The sequence below is a fragment of the Emys orbicularis genome, chromosome 6 (assembly GCF_028017835.1).
Source record: "Emys orbicularis isolate rEmyOrb1 chromosome 6, rEmyOrb1.hap1, whole genome shotgun sequence".
Classification (NCBI taxonomy): Eukaryota; Metazoa; Chordata; order Testudines; family Emydidae; genus Emys; species Emys orbicularis.
Window position 1 is genome coordinate 112,239,042 of NC_088688.1, and position 26,662 is coordinate 112,265,703.

The window sequence follows — 26,662 nt, forward strand, 5'->3', positions numbered from 1 at the left end:
TTGGCTACTTGTTTGTACAGTGCCTAGCACAATGGAGCCCCATACAGTGCTTGCCTATGGAGTTCTGGGAGTAAAACACCATCAGCACCACTTAATCAGAGTTTAGAGGCTCAAATTAACAGCAGAAAGTCATTACTCAGAGACCTAAGTATCTCTGGTCTTCTCCCTCACCATTAACCCTTTTCACTCCAAACACATTGTTTACAAACTCAATCTCTTGTTACAGCTCAGTATTTCTTTCTTTTTTGTTCCCCTTTAGCCTATCACATGGAAAGAATTTGCTAATATCCATCCCTTTGTGCCTCTAGACCAGGCTCAAGGGTACCAGCAACTTTTCAGGGAGCTCGAGAGGGATCTGTGTGAGATCACAGGCTATGACAAAATCTCCTTCCAACCAAACAGGTGGGGGCTCTTTCACTAGACATCCACTCCCTGACGTGGCTTAACAAAAAATTAATCTCTGCTTCTAGAAAATGGTTTGTTGTCAAAGGATTGGAGGCAGGAGTGTTCCCAGACATCTTTGACATGGTACACACCGTCCATCCCTGTGGAGCCATCTCTGCTTGAGCCGCTGGCCCTAGCACCTCTCCTGCTAAGTCTGTGCCATGCTCTGCCCCGCCTTTCAGCTGGGCCCACCCAGGCACTGTGTCACTCTGCATTCCTGAGAGGGTGAAAAGGTGTTGGAAACGGGGTGAGGTCAGGCAGGCTCCTGAAGAGAGCCCTGGTGAAGGAGCCGGCCCCATGGCATCATCAAGGAGAAGCACTATTCACTCAAGTATGGCCCCACTGCACCTCCATCATGACAGGGACTGTGGGGACAACCTGAGTGGTGCTGCAGCCCCCATGCACCAGTTCATAATATCACTCACTCAATTTTGTACCCCCTCAACCCCATCATGATGGAAGGCCAGTTGGGGCCAAACCTGAGTGGGCAGGGGACTCGCCAGGGCTGCTGCTCCTCACCACTGCCAATGATATGTACTGTGAGTATACACAATGGGCTGTGGGCATCCCTAATTGGAGGGGATCTAAGGGTTAGCTTCTTCCACAGCTATACTGCCTGAATGCAAGACTCGGGCATTGAGGCTTGATTGAGGCAATAGTATTAGAGAAGCTTAATCTGGCAATGTTTTCTTCTACACGTTTGAGGGTCAGGATGAGTGACAGACCAATCTTCCCTTCCCTCCCCCCTTTCAAGTTCACTTTGATGTTTGGAGTCTCTTCTTTGTTTTTAATGCTCTTCTCTTCATTTTCAAGGTAGAGCTTGTCCTATGGATGAGGTAGCCTTTGGCTAGACAAGTGCTGCTTCAAACAGAGAAATCTGCGGGGGTGGTGGTGCTTGGGAGAGACTCTATCATACAGGGCTAAGCGAATCTCACCGTCCCCTTTTCAAATGGGCAAGGGTGGTTTGCCAAATCTCATATTTGAGGGGTTGGTGAGCCATTTAATCTGCCCTGCTGGTAATAACTAGAGGTGAGCACGGGGGTGATTGTGTTGCTTTGGTGGAATGAGAGCAGGGGAGCACAGTGACAGGTGTGTACTGGCCAGCTGATCGCTCCAGGTGTACTATCCAACCCCTTTCCTGAACCTCTTTGGATTTCTTTGGGGCAAACTTGGGGTGCTTTATCTTGTTTTCCCTCAGCCCCATGATCACTGTTGCTCTTTGAAGCAGTCATGTTCTCAAGCAAATACTGCCTCCGTGCTGCTGCTATCATTTTCTGATAGCATTAGCAGGAGGAAGGCTCTTTCTAGAATCAGTAAAGTGTACATAAAGAGAGACTTAGATTGGGGCCCCCAAATGATCTAAAATAAACTAAGACAGGTTGACCTGTCACTCAAACTGGCCCTCTCATCTTAAAGGTAAGGAATGTCAGACACACCTGAATACTTTGTTCATTGAAATAATGGGATAACTTCAGGCATATACATGATGAATTCTTTCTCAGTGTTTAGAGGATACATGAACGTTTCCTTTCACGTCACAGGTGATCTTGATAAACATTTGGTCCCCCATTCCAAATGCCACACAATGGCCTATAACCATCCCTTCTGAGAAGCTAGTTGGATGTGATTCTTCCCTGGGTTGGGTGGAGGCAGTTGATTGAGTAATATGAAGTGTTTTAATTCCTTACAACCCACCTGAGCTGAGCACTGAAGTATAACATCCCTTAATTTCTGTCCACGGACAGTATCACCATGGGCTGATTTTTACTGTCTAATAGTGCAACAAGCTGCCATGCAGGGAATAGGGATGGGCCCACAGCCAGGGGGTTGGGCTTTTTGGAACTAGGTGTGTTGAGGACGTTCTGAGAAGCATATCAGCAAAGCTCTTGGAATAGTGCTATTTTGAATACTGTTGGAGAAGCCAGCAACTACATAACTTAAATTCTTGTTGAAAATGCTCTTCATTAATATGCAAGGTTTTATGAGGCTAGAGAATCTCGAGGGTTTTACTGTAGTAGTCAGTGAGTACTGTTATGATCCAATTTAGTGGAACTATAATCACTCATTTCATGCCAAATATACTGAAATGATGTCTTCTGCCTCTTTAAATGACTGTAAAGGGATTCCAGTTGCTGGATGTCTGTTATGTTGTAATGCTTTATCCAGGCCTTCTATTCTTGATGGAACAGCATCTCTGTACTAGCTGTATTTTTTTTTTTTTTGTTAGATAAATTAGTATTATGTGGTTAGAAATGGGGGAATCTATTCAATACCTACAATGTTGTTGCAGTCCTAGTGCTGATAGAATATAAGCTAGTGACATCACTATAATATGTTTCACCCAGTACGCTTGATAAACTGTGTGCACTTGTCTTGTATCTCCTGTGCATGTGCAGCTTAAAACATAGATTGTATTTGTTCTTTATCAACTACTTAAACTTGATCAAATCCACCAAGAATGGCTTGAGCAAGAATGGTTTTAATGTTACAAACAGTACTACACGGACATTCTAGTTCATACTTTATAATGGCTTTGTGTTCTTGCAGTGGGGCCCAGGGTGAATATGCTGGATTGACTGCAATCAAAGCTTACTTAAATGCAAAAGGAGAGCGTCATAGAAATGTAAGTGTGAAAATATGTCTGAGACATAACTCTTTGTGGAGCAAATGGTTTGGAGAATATGTTCTAGAGGAAGAATGGTCCAGTGATTAGGTTGGTAGCTTGAGATTTGGGAAATCTAGAGTCCTTGCTCTGCCAAAGACTTCATGGGTGACCCTGGCCAAGTCACTTAGGCTGTGCCTTAGTTCCCGATATAGAACAAAGGGCAACAGCACTTCTGTACCTCGCAATGTGTTGTGGTGATAGTCCCACAATTATTTGATGTATTGATCAAATACTACAAGAATAGGAGCCATACAAGTACCAAAGGTAAGTTCAGGTTTGACCAGGGCCGTTACTAGGGTGGGGCGAGCGGGACAGCCACCCACAGTGCAGAGCTGCCCAGGGTGCAACAATGGGGTGGCACCATAAGCGGCGGGTGAGTCTTCCGTTTTTAGAGAGGCTTACATGCGAGCGCTGAAAGCTCCCTAGAAATGGGAGGAGCCACTGGCACCCAGACCGTGGCCCTGCCCCCACTCCTCCTCTCCCCCAAGGCCACCCCCACTGTCCGCTCCTCTCTGCCTCTTCCCCCAAGGCCAGCCCCATTGCCCACTCCTCGCTCCTCTCTGCCACAGAGGCAGTGGGCTGGCACACCTCCAAAGGGAAGTGTTCCACGCGGTATCCACAGCATTTGCTCTCCTGTGTGGCCAGCCTTTTTTGGGGAGGCTTAGGCTCCCCAAGCCTCTTTTATATATGCCGCCCATGGGCGGAGACAGGATTGGGCCCAGCGGCATCAGGTTCCCTCTCTCCCTGCTCCTCCTCTCCTCCACGGGATCAGGTACAGCAGCCAGAGCCCAGGGTGCTCAGAGCCCCACCTCCCCGCAGGTCTAGGACCGCAGCGGCAGGTCTCTAAGTGCCCTGGCTGGTGGGAAGGGCCGAAGGAGGAAGGGCTGCACTCTACATGCAGCCACATGCTGGAGATAGGAGGTCGGCTGCACCCAGTGCCTGGGGTGCCACATGAGGAGGAGGTGCAGGAGGCCAGGACCATAAGGGAGTGCAGGGGTTAGGGGAGAAGGGGGGCGCGGGAGGGGAGGGTAGGGATTAGGAATTAAGTGGGGGTGCAGGACGGGAGTGGACTGATACTGGCATGTCCTCAATCTGAAATTTCCAGAGCCCTGGGACACAACTTGTTAGCCTTACTGTCTTAACACTAAATCTACCCCCAAAAAGAATTTCTTCCTGTCAACATACACCCTTAAATTGATATAATAATGTTTCTTTCATAGAATTAGAGGGGGAAATCCCTACTTCTTAAGGAAATAGTTTTAAATAGTGGGCAATTATTTATCTGTAAAATAAATCTAATAATAAACAAGTTACAATGGTACCTCAGATCCCCTAAGGGGCACATGGAAGAACATGAAAAAACAGCTTAACCAACATAGCAGGCATCTAGAAGAACATTTTCTTATCATATTTAACCATTATACTACTGACTAGAACAGGCAGTAAAGCAGGGGTGGGCAAACTACAGCCTGTGGGCCGGATCCGGCCCCTCGGGGCTTTGGATCTGGCCTGCGGGATTGCCACCCCTGTGGCGCCGCGGGCCCTGCACTGCTCCCAGAAGCGGCCAGCACCACGTCCCTGCGGCCCCAGGGGAGGACTTTGGCCATTGGGAGCTTTGGGGGAGGTACTGACAGGCGAGGGCAGCACACGGAATCCTCTGCCTCCCCCTCCCCCAGGGGACACAGGAATGTGGTGCCGGCCGCTTCTGGGAGTGGCGCGGGGCCAGGGCAAGCAGGGAGCCTGTCTTAGCCCCACTGCGCACTGCTGCCACCCCGGAGCCGCTCCAGATAAGCGGCGCTGGGCCGGAGCCTGCACCCCGAACCCCTCCTGCACCCCCAACCCCCTGCCCTGAGCCCCCTCCTGCACTCTGCACCCTCCTTGCACCCCAACCCCCTGCCCTGAGCCCCCTCGTACATCCTGCACCCCAACCCCTTTCCCTGAGCCCCTTCCTGCACACCGCACCCCCTCCCACACTCTGCACTCCCTCCCACACCCCAACCCCCTGCCCCAGCCCTACATTCATGGCCTGCATGCAATTTCCTCATCCAGATGTGGCCTACGGGCCAAAAAGTTTGCCCACCCCTGCAGTAAAGAGTAACATCATAACCTGAACAGATTAAAAAAAATTGTAATGTGTGGTTTGTTTTGGAGGGAATGTCGTGTCTGTCTATAGCATTAGGTATGAACATCATTGGATAGTGTAGATTTTTCAGTGGACAAAGGATGGGATGGTGGTAATGAAGTCCACACCTGAGAGGGTTGCAACTGCCTGACCAGATGTAGCTGAGGGCAAATAAAGCTGTCCTGCTCATTCCTATTATATCCATGGTTCTCAGCCTTTTCCATACTGTGACCCCATCTTAACATAGAAAGTTTTTTGGGACTTCCCTCCCATCTAGCCATAACAAAAGGGGCAGGTGGACCTTGAACTTGGTCTCAATCCACAGGCTGAGAAACTGTATACTATGACTTCTAAGAGCAGCTGGAAGTCTAACAAGACACTTTCCTCCCCCCATCATTGTGAATTTGACAGATAGCAGATGTGCCCTCAGTCCTTGCTTTATCCTGTGTCAGTTTCCCCATCCTACCCAATCACCTCAGAAACCCCCGAATGGAGCCTCAGCCAGCTCACTCTCCTCCAGGCCTCAGTTGCTACCATGCACTGAAATACTTAATCATACAGTCTGAGTGAGATGACACGGAGAAAACAGTATAATCATATTTGAAAACATTTCAACTCATGCCTAATTAGCTCAGCCTCAAACAGGAGGGGTGATAAGGTGGAATCCCATGGTAGAGAGCCCATAGAGCCAAGGGCTACCCTCTAGGATCTTTCTAGATAAAACAATGAAATCACCAAAGAGCAATAGTCAGTCATCTATTGTTCGGGCTTGAAAGTGAGTGAACAGTGCCTCATGGCCAGTGGTATTGAAGGCAGCTGATAGATCTAATTGTTAGATTTAATATCAGCATGGATACCTGAATTTCATCTATCACCAGGGGAGACAATCATTTACTGCAGTTTCAGGTTTTATTTACATGAGAACTTACTCAACAGCAGCTGAAGTTAAAATGAAATGTGAGTTTTAAGATTGCTATCTTGCTGTTATCCTTGGCTTTTCTTCTGCTCTCCTTTCTTTTCTTCTGGTCTGCTTTCTATTAGAGAATATACCCAAGCCAGTTCTCTGTATACCTCTGAGTTCCTCTGTGCTCATAAGTATCCAGGAAGGATGATAATTGTGCAGATAGCCTTTTGAAGGAGCTTCCTTTCTAAAGTTATTCGGATCAGCACGTGCCAAGTATTAGTGAAATCAAAATAATTTTGCAATAAAATGACTGGTAGTACATTACGTTGTGGAATATACTAATGTTCTTTAAAATTGTGTGTTTTCTGTTGCATATGGTGCAGTCTATGATGTAGTTCATGGTGTGATAGCTTTAATGCAGAATTGCTGTTTTGGGGAAGCAACAACTTGACAGCAAAAACTCTCTGGTCTTGGTTGGACAGAATATTCACCTACTTTTTTTCTTAGGATTTCCATGGCACTAAGATTTTAAATCAGACCATTTTAAAGTAATGTGAATGTTCTTGTCACTTGATAATGGATCCCTCAGTGAGGGATAAAATTATTTTCTTTGTGTCTGGAAAGCAGCTAGGTACAATCTGTGTGGAGTTCAATATTCAAAGAGAGCCCATGGCAGGCTTTCAAGATTAGAACAGAGTACAAGAGGAGAAGAGACAGGTTGTCAGGGTCAGCTTCCTAGCAGCAGGATGCCTACTATATTTTCTTATAAACTTTAGTATGATGAGGAAGGAAGCGTTTGTTAAGATTAGAAAAACTTTGACAACTGAAATTAACACTTGGACTCCTTTGAAACTTGTTACACAGCAGTGTCAGTCTCACGTTGTTTCTTTTTTATATAAAGGTACTTCAGTGCTTACATTTCTCCAGCGAGCCTAAGATAGGTGTTTCACTTAAACATACACACAAGTTTTTGTTCTTTCTACATAATCTGGTGTGTTTGATCTCTTTCCCAGTTTCTGTAAAAGCTGGCACTGTATCTTGTTATCTACAGCTGTCCTAAAGTACAAATGTGATGTGCACAGCCATGGGGTATCTGGCTTTTTGCAGTGGCTGAATATGAAAGCAAAAGAACCCTGACCAAAAGCTCTCTTTGGAGTAAGCCTCCTTTTGATTTGGTGCCCCCTTGTGGGGAAAATATTCTGAGCGATGCAAGCAGCCATTCCATCTAATCATTTACACTTTACACCAAGTGGTTGTAAAACACTACCCAGCCAAAATGTAACATTCTATACCCACTCTGTAATTATGCAGCACAATTGCAAATGACTATATAAGGTGCAGTACAATGGAGAATTGGGCCCCTTACATTCTTTTCAGTACACCTGGCGATGTTAAATTTTATATGTCACTACGAACAGGACAGTTATCTTGGTGCCATAGTAGATTCTCTTTTATTAAGTTTTTTGGATTTCATTTTTTAAAAATGGGCTATTTTTATTAACATTTGTTTTGTAATTATATGGTGTAAAAGCAGAAATCTTAAATATTGCAGCACTTCATTTAATTTGAAAGCATGTTACTTATTGACTGTAAGGCACTTCATTATAAGCTACTTTAACTCAATTTAAATTAAGTAGCGTTATTTACATACTCATTTTAATTATAAACTTAATCTGTTTAATCCAGAGTTGAGGTTTACAGGCATCACTGTGTATTAAAGAAGACTTGTTTTCATGATTTGTAGAGAAGACTAACGCAGCATCAATGGATGTTGGTCGGGGTGGGCAAACTACGACCCACGCGCCAGAGCCATTTTAAGGCGGCCCGCGAGCTCCCGCTGAGGAGCAGGGTCTGGGGCTTGCCTTGCTCTAGTGCTCCAGCCAGGGAGCAGGGTTGGGGGCCACACCACGGCCCCGCTCCGGTGCTCCAGCCGGAAGCAGGGTCGGGGGTCGCACCATGCAGCTCCTGGAAGCAGCGGCATGGCCCCACTCCGGCTCCTACGTGCTCCAATGGCCCCCTCTGGCGCTCCAATGGGAGCTGCAGGGGCAGTGCCTGCAGATGGGGCAGTGTAAAAAGCTGCCTGGCCGCGCCTCTGCGTAGGAGCCGGAGAAGGGACATGCCGCTGCTCCCAGGAGCCGCTTGAGCTAAGCGCTGCTTGGAGCCTGCACCCCTAAGCTCTCATCCCCAGCCCCACCCCAGAGCCCACAACCTCAGCCAGAGCCTGCATCTCTTCCCACACCCCTGCCCTAGCCCTGATCCCCCTCCTGCCCTCCAAACCCCTTGGTTCCAGCCAAGAGCACCCTCCTACATCCCAAACTCCTCAACCCCATCCCAGAGCCTGCACCACCCCCCGCATTCCACTCCCCCACCCTAGCCTGGAGCTCCCTCCCACACCCTGAAGTCCTCATTTCTGGCCCCACCCCAGAGCCCACACCCCCAACCAGAGCCCTCACCCCCTTCCGCACCCCAACCCCAATTTTGTGAGCATTCATTGCCCGCCATACAATTTCTATTCCCGGATGTGGCCCTCAGGCCAAAATGTTTGCCCACCCCTGATGTTGGTAATGAATTTGAAAAATGTTTTTGCCTAATTCTTCTACAAAATGGTGGAGTTTTAGTAAAACTGGCTAACAAATTTGTCAACTAAATTCATAAATGCGTAAAAGCAGCTGAGTTTTATTATGCTCATGTACATTCAGTAACGAGATGAAAACACTGTCAGTGTAGGTAATTTAATCTTCAAATTATTCCTAGCTTGCATTTTTTTAAATTGAGTTTTATTGTCCATATGAGAAGATTTCTCTGTTACATCCAGATACCATGGTTCTTTAGAAGCTCTATCTTGCATCCAGAGATCAAACATAGAGGTGACTGGGAAGTGAGAGTTGGGAGGTACGGTGGAGAGCTTTTCAATCTTCAGATGAGATTGAAATTAAGATATGTTCACTCCAGGTTGTGTTGTGTATATAGAGGTTGACTAATATCTCAAAACTAGTGTGTAATAAATATTCCTTCTGAGATGAAATACAAACCACATGCAAGTAGAAACTTATAATGGAAGTGTTCTTCAAAAGTGGCCCTCAGTGTGAGGAATACTCAGTAAATGAACTGTTAATATGGTATGGTATGCATCCAAAGAAGTGGGTTGTAGCCCACGAAAGCTTATGCTCTAATAAATTTGTTAGTCTCTAAGGTGCCACAAGTACTCCTGTTATTTTTGCGGATACAGACTAACACGGCTGCTACTCTGAAACCTGTTAATATGGTAGTGGGTCTTGGATGCTGCAATTTTATGTAAACATTTTGCTGTATGAAAATTGTGTTGAATTCTTGTAATACAAGTAGTACTTCTGTTTGTACCTTTTCTGGAGGTCTGATAATGAAATGCACCTTTTGATGGGTTTTACTGCATTGGGATTTCATGGTTGGTCAGTGTAATTAGAACTTACATTTTTCTCCACTCAGGTTTGTCTTATTCCTAAATCTGCTCATGGTACCAACCCAGCAAGTGCCCATATGGCAGGGATGAAGATTCAGCCAGTCGAGGTGGATAAAAATGGAAACATTGATATTGCCCATCTAAAGGCAATGGTGAGTGTCATATCTGCTGTTTATTTTGGGGGGTGGGAACTTTCCCTCTGGATAATGGATTGTTAGCAGCTGTATCAGATTTTCTGTTATGCAGGAAAATGGTGCAAATAAATAATAGATACCTGCTTTAAAAGAAGAATAAATCATTCTTCCTTTTCTTTCTATTTGAGACACAAGCCATTCAACTTATAAGCCCTCTTTAAATTTGGGGATCCTTTGTGTAGAAATGGTTGAAAGAGTGTACATTGTAGCTTCTTTCATGGCAGAGTTGTTGGGGTCCCCTCCCCTTCCTGTGTTCAGTATCTGAAGTGAATGAAGCATATTCATGTGATTCTCAAACATTTGTAGCTGCACTTTAACCTTCATCTACTGAAGAGCAGTCCCACGGCTGGGTAAGATGTTGCTAGGCAACTGCCTCTGCATCTCCGAATAGATTGGCTGCAGATGAAGCTAAAGAAGTAGCAGAATATATTTAAAATATATTTTGGAGCTGTTAGGTATTGAAATTATCATTGCATCATTGCCACTGAAGGAAAAAAGACTGGCAGCCAATTTCCTAGAAAATGTGAAAGACCAATTTTGTTAACCAATGAGTGCAGCTGGTTTAAAATCTCTTTCAAATGTGATTAAACTTACGTTTCTCGTTCAAGTGATTGTGCACATATACGTTCCACTGTAGATGTGTGTGTGCCCAATGCATTCGAGTTAGAGACTTTTGTCAGCAGCACGTGTGCCCCTGCCATCCTTGTGTGCGGAACTGAAGGCATAAAAAGGGCCTGGCCACCGCCTTCCTCTCAGTTCCTTCTTACCACCCATGGCAAGAGTTGGGGCTCCTCACCACTCTTGAGCCTCAGTTAGCTTCGAAAGAGATTTTCTCCTGCGTATAGTTCTAGTTTAGTTTGTTAATAGCTCTTTTTTTGGGGGGGAGGTGCGGGGGGGGGGGGGGGGGGGTTGCCATGCAGAAATCTCCTGGATTGAAAAAATGTACCACATTCAGGGCTATTATCCGTGTCACTGATAAGCCCAAGAGTTGCCTCATTTGTTTCGGCAAGAGATGTGTGAGAGACAAATGTCCGAGCTGTATCCCATTCTCCATGAGGACAAAGAAACAGGGATTTCTGCCTTAGAGCTCATAGAAGTATAGGGCTGGAAGGGACCTTGAGAGGTTATCTAGTCCAGCCCCCTGCAGTAAGGCAGGACCAAATACACCTAGTCCATCCCTGGCAGGTGTTTATCTAACCTGTTTTTAAAAAACCTTCAGTGATGAGGATTTCACAGCCTCCCTTGGAAGCCTATTCCAGAACTATCCCTAGAATAAGATTTTTCTTTCTTTCTAATATTTAACTTACATCTCCCTTGCTGCAAATTAAGTCTCTTACTACTTGTCCTACCTTCAATGGACATGGAACACAATTGATCGTTATCCTCTTTATAACAGCCCATAATACATTTGAAGACTGTTATCAGGTCCCTGCTCAGTCATCTTTTCTCAAGAGTGAGCATACCTAATTTTTTAAACTTTCTTATAGGTCGGGTTCCCTCCAGTTTGTGCACATCTTTCTTAAAATGTGGTGCCCAAAACCGCGTTTCCATGGGGATACTTCGCTATTTTGCCTTTAATATTGTCTGAGAACTTTTAAAGGGTCTTATTCGTATGTACCCTCCAGTTTCTGATCCAGTACCCTCATGGGACCTGGATTTAGTTTTGTCCTGTTTAATGGGTTTCCCTTTCAAACCTTTGGCAACAACTTCATTATCATTGCTGTCAATGAAAATAGCCTTTCTGGTAGCAATTACTTCCACAAGACGGGTGTTGGAGCTTGAGACACTGCTAGCTGACTCCGTCTCCATGACATTTCACAAAAGTAAGGTTTTTCTTAGGCTACACCTGAAGCTTATGTCTAAGGTTGTATCTGCATTTCACCTCAGACCATTCATATTCCAGCGTTGTTTTTCCCCAAAAAAACCCTCATTCTAGCAAAACTGAAGAGAAGTTTCACACTTTAGTCATTTGGAGGGCTTTATCCTTAGCTGGACAGCAACAAAATCTTTCAGCTGAGGCTACAAAAAGTTTAGGAGATTCACTGAAAGGATGAAAGGGCAACCAGTTACAGCCCAGCATATATCTCACTGGATTTCTGACTATATCAAGGTTTCCTCTCCTCAGAGAACAACAGCCCATTCCACTAGGGTTCGTTACACTTCATCAGCCTTCTTAAGTAACATACCAATAGTAGACATTTGCAAAGCAGCAACAACATGCTCGTTGGTACATATCTTTTTTCAGACACTACACTGTCACTCCAGCTTCCCGGGACAATGCCATCTTTGGAAAGTCAGTGCTGTAGTCTCTTTTCAAGTCCTATCATCGCTAAGGAAACTGCTCGTGAATCACCTGCAGTAGAATGTATCTGTGCATAATCACTCAAGGGAGTGTGTACAAGGGTTAACTGGGGCTTGACCCTCTCCGGGGCGGCGGGGAGCCACACCGGCTCACTACATACAGTTATTGTTCGGGGAATTAGTCTGTCTGCGGGGGTCTCCCTCGGCAGCCCTTGCGGTAACTGAAATAAACACTGTAGCCCAGGCCCCAGGGCGGGCAACGAGTCATGAGCTCAGGCCCTCAGGCAGGGCTGAGCAGGAGCAGTACAATTAATAGCAGGCCCAGGCCCTAGGTCAGGGCGGGGCAGTGCAGAGTCAGATCTCAAGCCCTCAGTCAGGGCTGAGCAACAACAGTAGGCCCCAAGCCTCCAAAGGCCTGGGAGAGGGGGAGACTGCCACCCACGGGTTGGGTGGCAGGGGGGACGCAGGCCCTCCCACTCCACTGCGTCCCAGCCCGGGGCCCTAGCAGCAGCAGAAGACCCGCTGCATAGTCAGTGGGGATCCTGGCCGCAACACACTGACATGGGCTCTGGCAGTGCTGCAGCCAGACTGGGGTCGGCTGCCCCCGGGCTACTTCCAGACTCCCCCTCGGGTAGTACCTGGGTCTGGGTGTTGTCCTCTGGGGGGTCCAGCACCATAGGTTCTTCCGGGTAGCAGGCCCAGGGCAGGCCCGGCAAGTCTCCCGGGTAGCGGGTGCAGGGCAGGCCCGGCCAGTCCTGGCAGCCGCCTTGGGCCACAGAGTTTTCCCAGTCATGGGCTAGGCTGGAGACGTCTGGTCTCTCGGGCGGCTGGAGCCTTACTGAGCTCTGAGGGCGAGCCTTTATACTTCCGGGTCACCGCCTGACCCTCTGAGGGGCGGGCTCAGAGCTCGCTAGCTCCACCCACTCCGACCTCCAGACGGGCTCTTCCCTCTCCGGGACGGTGGAGAGCCACACCGCCTCACTACAGGGTGGAGGGAAAAAAAACCTGTTTACTTCCCTGTAGTAGTGTATAGTAACTTCTTGTTGTTCTTTGAGATGTATTGTGCACATATACATTCCACAACTGTCCCACCTTCCCTGGTACTGTGGGTATTAGACGGACAGTTGTGTGAAAGGTGTCATGCCCCTTTTTATGCCCTTGGCTCCACACACAAGAATGGCAGCGGCACATGTGCTGCCTCGTGGTACTGCCGGCAAAGTCTCTGACTCTACTGCATAGGGTGCACACATACTTGTATGGTGGAATGGATGTGTGTGCCATACATCTCGAATGGCCATTGCTGTACGGGCAAGTAACTGTTTTTCATACTACTTTCCCCTCACTATCGTTGGTTTAAATTAGTCTTGGTGAAGAACAAACATTTCTACATAGATGCTTCTGAAGGAAAAGTAGAGCTCAACAGCTTTCACTTCAGTAACCAGACATTTGTCATGATAGAAAATTTGCATAAACATTTTTTTTTTCTTAGAGATCATTAAATTTCCCCAAAGTCTACAACTTAGCACCAAGATCATGTGCCAGGGAGCGTGACTGGCAGTTTCGATTTTGCTGGATGAGATGGGTAAACTTGTTTTCAGCATGTAAAACACTTGTGGTGGTGACAGTAACTACTTGATTTTTATAAAGGATTTTGCTGAAGAGAACTTTGTGACCCTCCAGTAACCTTCTATATTCCCTCCTTTTCTAAAGGTGGATAAGCACAAAGATAACTTGGCAGCCATCATGATCACATACCCATCCACCAATGGTGTGTTTGAAGAGGATATCAGTGATGTGTGTGACCTGATTCACAAACATGGAGGCCAGGTTTACCTAGATGGTGCAAACATGAATGCCCAGGTGTGAATCTGTTAAACCAATTTTAGCTATTTATTGGTGTTGGTGGTGGTAACTTCCAGAGAAACAACAAATGTCAGTTCTCACATTTTCAACTCTACCACAGCTTCACCATAAGACTGATATACCATAAATGTTTGGAAAGAAACTGAGGTTACCAAAAACACCAGTAGAAATTGGATGTAAAAAATATTGTCACAGTTCAGGGCAGAAATCCGCATCTCTTTCCTTCCTGACCCAGGGTTTTCAAGGCTGAACAGACCCCTGCCTTGCACTGTGATATTTCCAGCAAGCCAGGCGGCCTAAACAGCCCAGTGTCTATGCTTTGCTTTCTCTCCAGAGGCTGTGAACAGCATCATTGCCTGCAGTTACAAGTTATCACACAGCTCTTTATAAGCAAGCACATTTATTAAGGTGAAAGTATTGGAGAGAAAACATATTCAAAACAATAAAAGAACCTACATACATATAAAAAAGCTTACCAGAGGTCAGCCATCAGTCTTAAGGGGCCCTCACAGGTCAAGTCCTTCCATTCCCTTCGCAAGTGTTGTTTCCTCTTCGACGGTCCTGTTGACTTGTTGGATCAAAAGAAAGGCCCTGAGAAAGTTAAAACTTGAGCTTTTTATCCAAACGTCATTTCTTTGTCTGTTAGTCTCTGGAGAATCCAGTTTGAAATACTATATGCAAGGCTTCCCAGGAGGTGATACCTCCCTGGAAGGACTACAACCTGGCTGGTTTGTTTTAATCACCACCTATTGTTTTTAGTTCCTGATAGAGCTTTGGTAGCCCTCACCCATGGAGTAGAACACAATCATACAAAACCATTAACTTAAAACAATGAATCCCAAAGATACTTAAACTTAGTTCACTAAGGTCTCACAAAGATATGCAGGAAATTGCTATATGTTACAAATATAATTTAAAATGGGCTACATGCTGAATGACCAGAAGTCTAGTGCGTAGAATTAGTTGTAATGTTCTCATTTGCCTCAAACATGTTTATAAAAAGTATCTGAAAGGCCAGAATAGTAAATTGAATTTTAAGTCTAAAATCCTTTATCTGATCTTGGTGTCTGTTACACATTTAGTTAGGAATTTAACATTTGTAAAAGATGCTAAACCTTCCTATACTTAATGGATATGACCTTGTAAAGGAAAACAAAATTAATTTAATAATTTTAGACTCATTTTTGCATAGAAAACCAGCACAAATTGAAGAAATGACACTAAAGCATGTTGATAGGTCATTAACAGATGCAATTTTCTCCTAGAGTGTCAAATGGCAGTGATGAGATCAGTTTGTATATGAAAAATATATTTTCGGAGACAGCATTTGAGCTTTTGGTGGTGATTCTCCAACAGGTGGGTTTGTGTCGCCCTGGAGACTATGGATCTGATGTCTCTCATTTAAACCTTCACAAAACCTTTTGCATTCCCCATGGAGGAGGAGGACCTGGAATGGGGCCAATTGGAGTGTGAGTATCAGGCTCTAGCTCTTAAATTGACTTTGGAGGAGAAGGGACCCTTGTTAATTGTACATAGCAATTCTATTGAGAGTAAGGGCCACTAGCACTGATTTGGGAGAGGCTTAGTTTTGGCAGTTGTTGTGTACGTTTCTATTCTAAGGCACTTAAGACTGGCATTTGAATACCATTGTATTATTGTCTTCATATCACTACTGTGCTCACGTATCCCTCAGCCAGTGCATTAGAGTCTTGACAAGCAACCACCCCTTGGTGATTCTGGAGCCAGGCATATCAGAAGTTAGTTTTTAGTTAAATGCTGCTAACAAATCTGCATCACTGTGGTAGCGATTCTCCATCTTTTTGTGATGGATTAGCAGATGGATGCTCCCATAGTACCCTTGCACAATCCAGTATCCTGGAAGTTGCTTTTCTAGACTTCTTGTTCACTTCATATTTTTTTGTTTGTTTGTTTTGTTTTCTCTTACTCCTTAGAAGGCTACATGCTGCTCTGGGTAGGTGGAGTCTTTTACTGGTGACTCCTTGACTAGCTATAAGGAATGTCCCAGCAGTAGGGAAGAGAAGCTTGTGCAGGTGGGCTGATATTGATCCTGGAGTTTGTCTATGCAAGTTGCAACCATGGTCAGCTGCATTAAAGGGCCTACTTAGGGAAGAAAGGCTGGTGACTTTCAAGGAGAAACTGCATACTTTACCCACAGCTGCTATAAAATGTTGATTGTGGGTGCACATCTGGAGTTGTACAGCTTTCCCAGTCTTTCTTCTAACCCTAAACTTACCCCATCCCTTACTGCATCTCTCTGTTCTACATTTCTTCTCCTTTCACCCGTCCCCAATGACTAGTCCAATGTTCCTCAGGTTGGGAAATACCAGTCTGCAGAGATGGTTGGGGTTGGTCCTGCTTTGAGCAGGGGTGGGACTAGAGACCTCCTGAGGTCTCTTCCAACCCTGAGATTCTATGATTCTATGGTGAAGGGGGAGAATTCCATCATTCTAGAATAACCTGTGCAATGACCTGGTGTTTAGTTTGCAAATAATGAAACCATAGGCCATGCGCCACATGGAAAATGTGTACTGTATAAGCAAGTGTGTGTAGACAATCATCCTGCTTGTTAAACCCGTTGACTTCTTCCAACATTGAAGGGTCTTAAACATTTGGTTCTGATGATAGTTACTCCACATAAGCAAAACAGATAGGATAAGGAAAACCATTGCAATAATGGAGTGACATAGGGAACAGCATGATTTTGCTGTAGTCTTGATAATCTGTGCTCAGATCCGGGCAAAAACCAGTCTAGGAAAGAACAAGGATTTGTGTTGGGCTTATGTTTGCAACAGTAAATAGGCATGGGTAAGGAACTGGCAATTTAATATGGAACCTCTCACTAGATTACCAGCTCAGATTTATTTTTGAAGTAAGCTGTCTTCAGTCTAATCTTTGATGAACTAGTGTCCATCTTGCAAAACTCACCACAGCAATTGATTCTATTTGGAGTGAATGATAAAGGAAATGTAGACTGGCATGGAAATCATTAAAGTGGATTTCTATACTTGATAGTCCTGACAGATTAAAAAAGAAGTGGGAATCCTCTTCTGAAGCTAGCCAAAATGATTCAGCAATGTGTTTGTTTTAAAATCAATGTATCTGTGTTTCAGGAAGAATCATCTGGTGCCCTATCTGCCTACCCATCCTGTCGTTGCGCTACAGCTTGATAAGGATGCATGCCCTTTGGGTACAATTAGTGCCGCCCCTTGGGGCTCCAGTGCTATATTGCCTATTTCCTGGGCCTATATCAAGGTGCGTAGATTTTCTTCCCCAGCATCAGTTAAGGATCTGTTTATTTTCCCAGTGTGGCATTTCTACATTTGGGAAGGTGAAATTGAGTATTTTAGACCTGTCCAACATTCATGCTTTCAAATGGGTTCACAAGGTCATTGAAAATGGTGGCATTGATTCACACATTCTAATTTCAGATGCAGTATATGGTAGTCTTGCAAAATGCCCAGGAAAACTTTCTAACCCAAGTACAAAATCTGATTTCTTGCCCTTCACCTCAAGGAGTTATACTTTACTCACATGTCAAAGGAAAAAAATTATTTCACCTGGGCAAGTAGAATGTTCTTAGGCTGTTTAATGCAGTTTTCCCCCAAGAAGACATGCACACAATCCACAAAACAACCAGTGCCTCTGTTAGAAGTCCTAGAGCAGATTTCAGGAATAAATTTCATGTTGGGATTCTTGCTGTCTTTGGGGGTGCTGCTTCTATAGATAGTGAGGGCAGTACAATGAACTAGTGCCATAAATGAACATATGCAACTTGTTTAATGTCCTTGTTTGTTGCCTTTTAATATTTCTTGAGGCCAGAGTTATAACCACATGTATAATTAGACTGTATCCAAGAAAGAGGCTTGTCCTCCCACTGTTTCTCAGAATCATCCGATTTTCATGTTCTTCAGGGAGCTTCTTGGCAATAGTAAATTAATTTCTTATTTACAGAATTTCTTACCTACTTTGTCTCAATATGCTGCAGTATTGTGTTCAAAAATGTTAGAATCACTCCGCAGCTAGTAAATGCAACTTTCTTGAAACGTTTTTCTTCAGGAGACAAAAATGGTCTTCAGTGAAATCTTACTAACCTATGAAAATCAAATCTGATTAGCTTTGGTTAGGGTACATGAGAACTTGGCTTTAGTGTTTGTCTATATTCAAATATTTTGGAACACTGAAACTTACTGACACATGGTTAGAATCATGGGCTAATTTAACACTTATAAAGGAGTGTTAATTTAACACTTGGTAAATGCTATTAAAAATGTGCTTCAGATCCTTGAGTTTAAGATGAGCCTAATTCCTATATTTATCCTAAAGCTGTGTAATGATGCTTGGTATTGTAAGCTGATTCTAATTTTGAAATATTCACACTGGAGCATATTATTTTAAGTGTAGGCATCTCCCTGCTCTTTCATACTGAGAATAGATAATAAACCAGCAGCCTCTATGGGCTGCTCACCAAATGGAGTGAGAGAGGCTGTGAACAACATTTTGGAAATCCAGGGGTGCATTTGACCCTGTCACACCAAGCAACTCTCTTCTACCCATTTTAAAGCTATTTAAGGGCTGTGGAAAGTTCCTTGTTTTGTGAATTAGCCTGTTTGCTAAACAGAAAACAAATCCTTATTTGTCTACCAAAATTCCTTCATATGAAGGAACATGCCCAGTTTGTTTTTTTGTCAATTTAATGTGAAAGAAAACTAAATATCATCTGAGTGTGGTGCTAGAGCTGCTCACGCTAATCATTGAGGAGCATCTGAGCTTTTAGTGAGTCTTGGATTCAGCCCTTCCAAAAGAGGGGTAGGTGAAACAGGAAATGCCGTGTGTGTCAGTGAGTTTATGAACTGACTTGTTAAGCTATGAGACTATGTTCCTTGTTTATGGGTAAGGGGTTGTTTCAGACCTGTATTCTATAGTGTTTTTGCTCTTTTCAGATGATGGGTGGAAAGGGTCTTAAACACGCTTCCGAGATTGCTATATTAAATGCTAACTACATGGCAAAAAGACTAGAGAAACACTACAAAGTCCTTTTCAGAGGGGCAAGAGGCAAGTATTGAGCTTACTTTGTCTCGTGACATTCTGGTTTCTCCCAGCATCTCCTATAGCACTTTGGATTGTAGATGCGGTGTTTGCTTTAAACTGATGTGAGGGTTTTCAGTCCCAGCACATACTGAAAAACAGTGCATACACAGGAAAATAACTAGTTAGTGCTAAGCCTAGACAGGAGCCAAAATGAAGCTAAGGTATTGGTAGAGGTGAAAAGTGCACTTTTGGTAATTAGTTGCAACGATGTTAAAAGTTGTAAATGAGTTTTCTGCCTGTCTTTGAACCAGAGATTGTTCTCCTCAAATTGGCAAGTGAATAGTGAAAAAAACTGTTAAAAATAGGAAGTCATTGAGGTGAGACTGTAGTAATTCAATATAATATGCAGCACAGTAAGCAAAGAGAATTTTAAATGATTTCTTGTTCAATACCCACTATTACCACCCTAAAAAATGTCTGTGGTGATGCATGGCTGGTTTAGGAGACTAATCCAGATCTGTTTCAGTTCCCTAACACTTTTGTTATGAAATGTAACCTCTTTGGGGAATGGTTCAGCTATTGCCTACCCACTCTTTTTTTCCCCTTAAGGCAGGGCAGAAATTGTGAAGAATACCAGATTGCAAGTTTCAAGTCAGTAGAAGAAAGATCTTATTTTTGTGACTACCTCTTCCCTGTTTCAATTGAATGGCATTAAAATGTCCAAAATGCATTCCATATACTCTGTAACTATGTAAATACTTTACTTTAAAGCGAGTAAAGATTGATTAAAGCTGCTGACAGTATTTTAAAAATGTAGTTCACAGAAATACAAAGCTAAATCTCAAGTTTTTGAAAGATTCAGAAGTGAAATGTTCAATCTTCTATTCAAGAGTAACCCTATTTTTCTGGAATGGTGATGGCAATGTAGTTGGGGGTCTCGGGTCACACTTGCACAAAAAGCCTGGAAGAAAGTATTTTCCTCTGGAGAATCCATGATCTTTCCCTTGTTACTCACCCAAGGGCCTGAGATATTAATAATCCTGCTTTTCTGGCAAGGCTGAATACAATTTTCTTCCTCAGCCCATTAGCAACTCTCAATATTGGTCATTCAAAAAAAATGAGCTACTGTTTTCTTTCAGAATTTGAGCATGCTCCTTTCTCAGGACCTGCTGACCTGGGGAGCTTATGAGCCAAACACTAATCATGTGGCAGTACAGTCCTGCTTCATTATTGGACAGGCCTGAAAATGTACTTAACCTAAATTGTCCAGGAGGAAAGGCATGTACATAATAAGAATATACCTTGGGAGGATATGCTCACATATAAGAGGAGCTGCTTTGAGCATTTGTCTGATTCTTCTCTTGCTAAATCTAATGCGCTCCAACACAAAGTGTTGTTTCTGTATGTGTACCAAGGAAATTTGTTTTTAAAAGTAATCATTTAAAAGTGTGGCGATGGAGAGGCAAGGGGAGGGCAAATAAATATTCAAATACACTTGTAGTTCACATAGTCTCTTAAATGTGCACTCGTGAAACTGCAGTCTCCCACTGGACAGTCCTTGGGCATCCTTGAGATGCGTACTCCACAAAGCCACAGGAACAGAAATGTGGTATTAAAATTGAGGCCAATGTGCAGTTCTGCTCTGTTCTTCAACAAGTGAGATCAGTATGTAACCTTTGTTCACTTACAGGTTATGTAGCTCATGAATTTATTTTGGACGCCAGACCCTTCAAGAAAACAGCAAATGTTGAAGCTGTGGATGTTGCAAAGAGGCTTCAGGACTATGGTGAGAGAGTCCTAAAAGAACATGGCATTTACAGCAGTAAAGACTAAAATTTCTTAAACCTACCTTCAAGGGCTACATTAAGATTCTAGTCCTCTAGTGTTCTGTAGCAACATAGTGGCTCCTATACCACCACCCTCTTATCCCCTTATATTGACTGTTTTTGGACAATCTCCAGCTGCTGGAATGCCGCCTTGGAGCTATGGGCATCCAGCACAGATGCTGTTCTTTGTTGCACCAGGCAAGAGCAAAAGGGACTTACTGTTAACTTTGCAACCCCCTCCTGGGCTGTGCAGGGCACATGCAGACAGGATCTGAGGATCTGGCTTAGTCCAAGAACTTTGTGGGATTCAAACAAGGTTAAACCTCTGTATGGAAAATGAGAGCATCTATAGTTATGTTAAATAGTTTAAATCCTTAAACTTTTCTTATGCTTCATGGCATAGGTCAGCCACTGATGGAGGTTAGGAAGAAACTTCCACTGTGGGCAAAGTATTCCTTAATTAGCCATTATGCAATTTCTTGCACCTTCCTGAAGCATCCACAACTGGCTACTGTCAGACAAGATACTGGACTACATGGACCGCTGTCACTGGTCGGATCCTTTATAGCAACTGCTATGTTCCTAAGTTAACATGGGCAGCTGTCACTGTAAGAGATTCTCAGTAAAATAACAGAGGGGTAGCCGTGTTAGTCTGGATCTGTAAAAAGCGACAAAGGGTCTGACGAAGTGGGTATTCACCCATGAAAGCTTATGCTCCAATACGTCTGTTAGTCTATAAGGTGCCAAAGGACTCTTTGTCGCTTTCAATAAAATAACTAATCCTAAAATCAGTTTTAACTGTTTGGTACCAGGAAAAAAATCCTCCCTGCTCGCTGTAGTGATCTGCTTCTGTCCGGGAAAGGGCACATCACACCATTTGAAAATAGATAGGTAATGGCTTCAGTATTTATGATGTGGATCCATCTGGTTGGTAGAAGTTCCAGTTGAGCTTCTTCCAAGGTGGCTTAGACCTGGCTTACTTAAAAATAGTGACAACCCGACAGTTACTAGCCTACTCCTTTTACCTCACCCAATCCCTCCTACAGTGGTGCTATCTTCCTTTCGCTTGGTGCCCCATGTCTGCACCAATGTTCCCTCTATTTTTTTCTACCCATGTGCGGAATACATTTTGTTAAGTGCTCCAAGGTAATGTGCGAATGTGCACCACCAGTAGAAACAGAAAACCTAGATACAGTAAAAGCTGTTTTCTGGTTGGTGAAGTGCCAAATAAAGCTCTATGAACTGGCATTTCTGATCTTCCAGTTTATGGTCTGGTTGGTGTGGGGCCGGCAGAGGGTTGGGGGGGAAGGAGAGGGTGCAGGGCACAGGCTCCGGGAGGGAATGTGGATGTGGGAGGGGCCTCGGGGCAGCAGGTTGGGGTGCAGGATCCAGGGGGCGCTCAGCTCAGGCAGGTCCCCGCAAGGGGCAACCTGTCCCGGTTGCTCCTAGGCAGAGGCGCAGCAGGTGGCTCCGCATGCTGCCCCCCTGCCCCACCCTGAGCGCTAGCTCTGCAGCTCCCATTGGCTGGGAACCGCGGCCAATGGGAGTTGCGGGGGTGGCGGAGGCAGAGCACAGAGCAGTCTGCCGTGCCTCCGCCTAGGAGCAGCTGGGACAGAAGCTGTGGGGAGCTGCCCGAGGTGAGCGCCACCCTGGATCCCACACTCTCTCCCGTGCCCCAGCCCGCTGCCCCAAGCCTCCTCCTGCACCCAAACTCCCTCCCAGAGCCTGCGCCCCCCCACCCCACCCCCTCAGCCACGCACCCAAACACTCTCCCTCTTAGTTAACTGGCATTTTTCACTTACCGGCACCCCCATTCCCCCAACATGCTGGATAAAACTGCTTTTACTGTATAATATATATTTTTTAAAAGTTACCAATAGGGATAATTACTCTAGCCAGGACAAGTTAGGCATTTTAGAACTCACTACTCAAAGAATTAAGTTTAAGTGTAAGAGCGAGATAAAAATTATGAAATGCACAGACCAGTCAAAAAACTAAAATAACACACTTTGAAAGAATAAAATTACAGAGAATATATGTACATTGCAGGAAGTACCAAGAAGTAACAACAAGTGTTGGGAGGTAGGGTGTGTGCGTGTGTGTGTGTGTTTTGGCTGCTGGGGAAGTCTGAGACCGTGCACTGTCTCTTTAAGGCACACACTCACCTGAAGGCTTGTTGAGAGCTGGTGTGAGTCCTGAGCCATCCCCTCTACCCTTGTTTGTGGAGATGGGGTACAGGGGCTGGGGGAGGGAGACACCTTGACATCAGCACCCTCCTTTCGCTTCCCCCCTCCCCCCACATAGCCAGCAGAAGGGTCCCGGCAGCAGCTGTTTGAGGGGGGAAACACCTGGACACATTCTGTTGGATTTGCCTGGCTCTGCTAATCAACTATGGCGCACTTGAATCTCTCCTGGGCAGCCCCCCAACTGCGCAGCTTACAGGGAACAGAAGGTCTGCACCATTCTCAACTTTCATAATCTGTCTGACAGCCTGTCATAAGAGAGGGTGAAAAAGTGACTGACTGACTGCAAGGATGGATGTGAAGGGAAGAGGCTAGAAATATTGCTTTTGGGAAGAAATTATTTGCTTTGAACACCAGACCAAAAAGAAGGCCAAGGATTCAGGCTTTCACATCTCATGTAGTCAGAAGACTTCTGGCTTTCTATGTACTGTAGACAATACTATGAAATTGGTGGTTTTCCTTTTGGACTGAGACTGGTGTGCTTTGAGATTTTAACTTCTGTCATATATGCCCCCTGGCATGTTGCCCAGCTGTATGTTTTTTAGTCTGTTGACACTAACGAGTGAAGGTCTGTGTAAAGCAACTGTAATTAAGAACTTCCTTTTTCAGCTTTTATGAAAACCAAACACATCAGTTGCTCGTTAATACTCTTACTGGTTTACAAGTACTCTGTAATCAGTGATGGGATTCCTTTTTATTCAGGCTTCCATGCTCCAACAATGTCCTGGCCAGTGGCAGGGACCCTTATGATTGAACCAACGGAATCTGAAGACAAAGCAGAGCTGGACAGATTTTGTGATGCAATGATCAACATTCGTCAAGAAATTGCTGAAATAGAGGAAGGTAGAATGGACTCCAGGGTTAACCCATTAAAGGTGAGCTGACATTCAGTCCAACTTCACAACGCCACTGTCTCCATTGCTGCTGTTTGAAGTCATCTTATTTGTAGTGCTACCAAAAAAATTCTGAAATTTTCAGTACTGTAGGAAACTTATTGTATGCAAATGAGAATATGAAACAGTGAAGGAATAAAACATTCATTGATGTGCAAATTTGAGTGAATATTGGTCTAAATTTCACAGATCTTTGGTGCATTTAAAGGGTTCCATCAACTTAAATGCTTTTCCCTGAAATCTTTTAGACTTAGTCACCATAGACAGGACTTCTGACTAGGTCATCTGATAGACTGGAGAAAAAATTCTGAAAAGTTTGTGAACAGTGTGTATATTATTTTAGTTTTTCATGTTTGTATTTTCTTGGTCTTTTACATAGTAATGAGTGAATGACACTCACTTATTCAGAGGAGGCAACCAACCCCAAAACTTGATCGTAAAAACATAAAAATTGGAAGAGGCACTTGAGCACATATAGTACTCAAAACTACCTGTAACTCATCTTTGAAAACTCATTCTGTGTTTCAAGTTGATTGCACCTTCTCTAACGTTGCACTGGGCTTTTAAATACCTGACTTATTTTTTCTTTGTATTGGGGTTGTAACCACATTGGTTCCAGGAGATGAGACACAAGGTAATATCCCCTATGGATCAACTTTGGTTGGTGAAAGAGAAGCTTTTGAGCTGCACAGAACTCTTAGACCTGAAGAAGACTCGGTGTAGCTTGAAGTCTCTCTCGCCCCCTCACCACCTCCTCCTCCCCCAAAGTTAAATGGGTTGGAACTTGTACTGTAATGGGAATGAGGAATACAGCTGCCAAACACCAAAGTTATGGAGTGGAGAAGAATCTGATTACTGCTACTGTTCTTGTATTCAGAAATCTAGCAAGGCAAAAGGAACAAAAATTCATGGCCACAACTATAACCAGTTGCATCATGCTCCAGCCTCTCTCCACTTTCCTATTTTATTTTCATCTCTGAAGTAATGTAAACTCTCTACTAAAGCTGAAAAAAAATTGTATATGGATATTCTGAATCACTTCAGTCCATTTCCTTTTTTTAAATCCATCTTTCGTTTGTTGATTAAACATGCTGTATCCTCTCAGCACTAATCTGAATGATTGAAGATGTTGTATCAGCAATATATGGATTTGTGGGGGGCTGTAGACTGAACTGTTTCACTGAATCCAGTTCTCCTGCATGTTTTAACTAGCTTTTATTCTGTTGTAGATGTCGCCACACACTCTGACTTGCATTACGTCCCCTAACTGGGATCGTCCTTATTCCAGAGAAGTAGCAGCTTTCCCCCTAGTAAGTAGCTATTTAATCTTAGTATCTCTTAATTACCAATGTTCATTAGTTTGTGGCTCTGTTCTTGGTTGGTTGTTAGTCTGGCAGTATCTCTTGAGCCTAGACATGGAGAATATTTTAGTAAGCCCAACTCATCTAATTAATATTTATCCTATTTACATACTTTCATTTAATGGTTTAGATATGATCTATAGCAAGTGTACTATTTTCCTTTCACTAAACAGGGAGATAAATACTGTTTGACTTCAGCATTCTGCAAAACATGCTCTCTACCTACCTTACCCTGGCTTTCTAACACCCCACCCTTGCCCCCGAGAGAAGCTAGGTAGGAATCCCCTCAGTTCCATTCCTTCTGTGCAAGGTTTTCTGTGTTACAGTAGTGCTAGGATCCCTAATAAAAGATCAGAGTTCTATGGACTTAGGCACTACACAGACTCCATCGCAAAGAACTCTGTTTAGATTCTGGCAAGATGCTGACTGACGGGGAGGAGGAAGTTGTTTGCTTTACAGTCATATGAGGCCCTTTTGAGATGAGGAATGCAAGCTTATACTGCTATAGGGCACTCTGGGAGTCTTTCAAAGGAGCGGGCAGACCTTTGATCTTATGTTTTGATACCTAAATGATGCTAGTGCATCCTGGGTAGACGTTGAGCTAATGAATGGTACCTCACCAATTCTAAACACGTTTTCTGTATTTAGCCATTTGTGAAACCTGAAAGCAAATTTTGGCCCACAATTGCTAGAATCGATGACATCTATGGAGATCAGCATCTGGTTTGTACCTGCCCACCAATGGAAGTCTATGAATCTCCCTTTTCTGAACAGAAGAGAGCATCCTCCTAGGTCTTACCCCTTTATTTCCAGGTGGCTGGATTCATGCCTTACCACTGCATTTCAGTTCACCACGACGGCGTTCTTTTTCCCTGCACCCGATAAGGGGATTTATATACTATGTATATTTTTGTAATCTCCATACTGTTAATTGAACTGCTGCTCAGTTAAAATGTAAATACAATCACTATAGTAGGTGGAAGCAAACTGAGTTGATTCAGTACCTCAGTATCAAAAGCAGTTAATGTTGCCTTGATTCAGCACCTTTTGTCTTCTGTTCAGAGTGATGATCTCTTTGTGCGCTAAGGACTTTAAATAATAACATAGAATTTGTCAAGGTTGTAAGGAAAGCTGAATAATTTTTATTCCAGGTATTTCATATGACAGTAACCATTAAATATTAACTGCTACAGTAATTGTTTACATTTTGTATAAGCACAGGAAGTAGTTTGTTATTAATGTACCTAATCTGTTACCACTGACTGCGGTGGTGGTAATTGTTTAATAATAAACTGGTATTTTTGTTTTTTACCTGTCAATGCTTATATTCCAATAAAGTCCACTAGAGTTTTAAGAAT

At 44.0% G+C, this 26,662-nt stretch overlaps 1 protein-coding gene across 1 annotated transcript in view; it reads left to right on the forward strand.

Annotated features, from left to right (window-relative positions):
* GLDC (glycine decarboxylase) overlaps nucleotides 1–26,096 on the forward strand; it is a 68,805-nt gene extending 42,709 nt beyond the window's left edge. Inside the window, exons 15-25 of the mRNA XM_065405918.1 lie at nucleotides 260–402; nucleotides 2,992–3,067; nucleotides 9,601–9,726; nucleotides 13,780–13,929; nucleotides 15,289–15,401; nucleotides 17,064–17,205; nucleotides 18,894–19,005; nucleotides 20,672–20,767; nucleotides 23,753–23,925; nucleotides 25,173–25,253; nucleotides 25,953–26,096. Of these exons, the coding sequence (XP_065261990.1) occupies nucleotides 260–402; nucleotides 2,992–3,067; nucleotides 9,601–9,726; nucleotides 13,780–13,929; nucleotides 15,289–15,401; nucleotides 17,064–17,205; nucleotides 18,894–19,005; nucleotides 20,672–20,767; nucleotides 23,753–23,925; nucleotides 25,173–25,253; nucleotides 25,953–26,096 (1,356 nt within the window). The remainder of the gene's footprint in view (nucleotides 1–259; nucleotides 403–2,991; nucleotides 3,068–9,600; nucleotides 9,727–13,779; nucleotides 13,930–15,288; nucleotides 15,402–17,063; nucleotides 17,206–18,893; nucleotides 19,006–20,671; nucleotides 20,768–23,752; nucleotides 23,926–25,172; nucleotides 25,254–25,952) is intronic.
* Nucleotides 26,097–26,662: the final 566 nt, after the last annotated feature.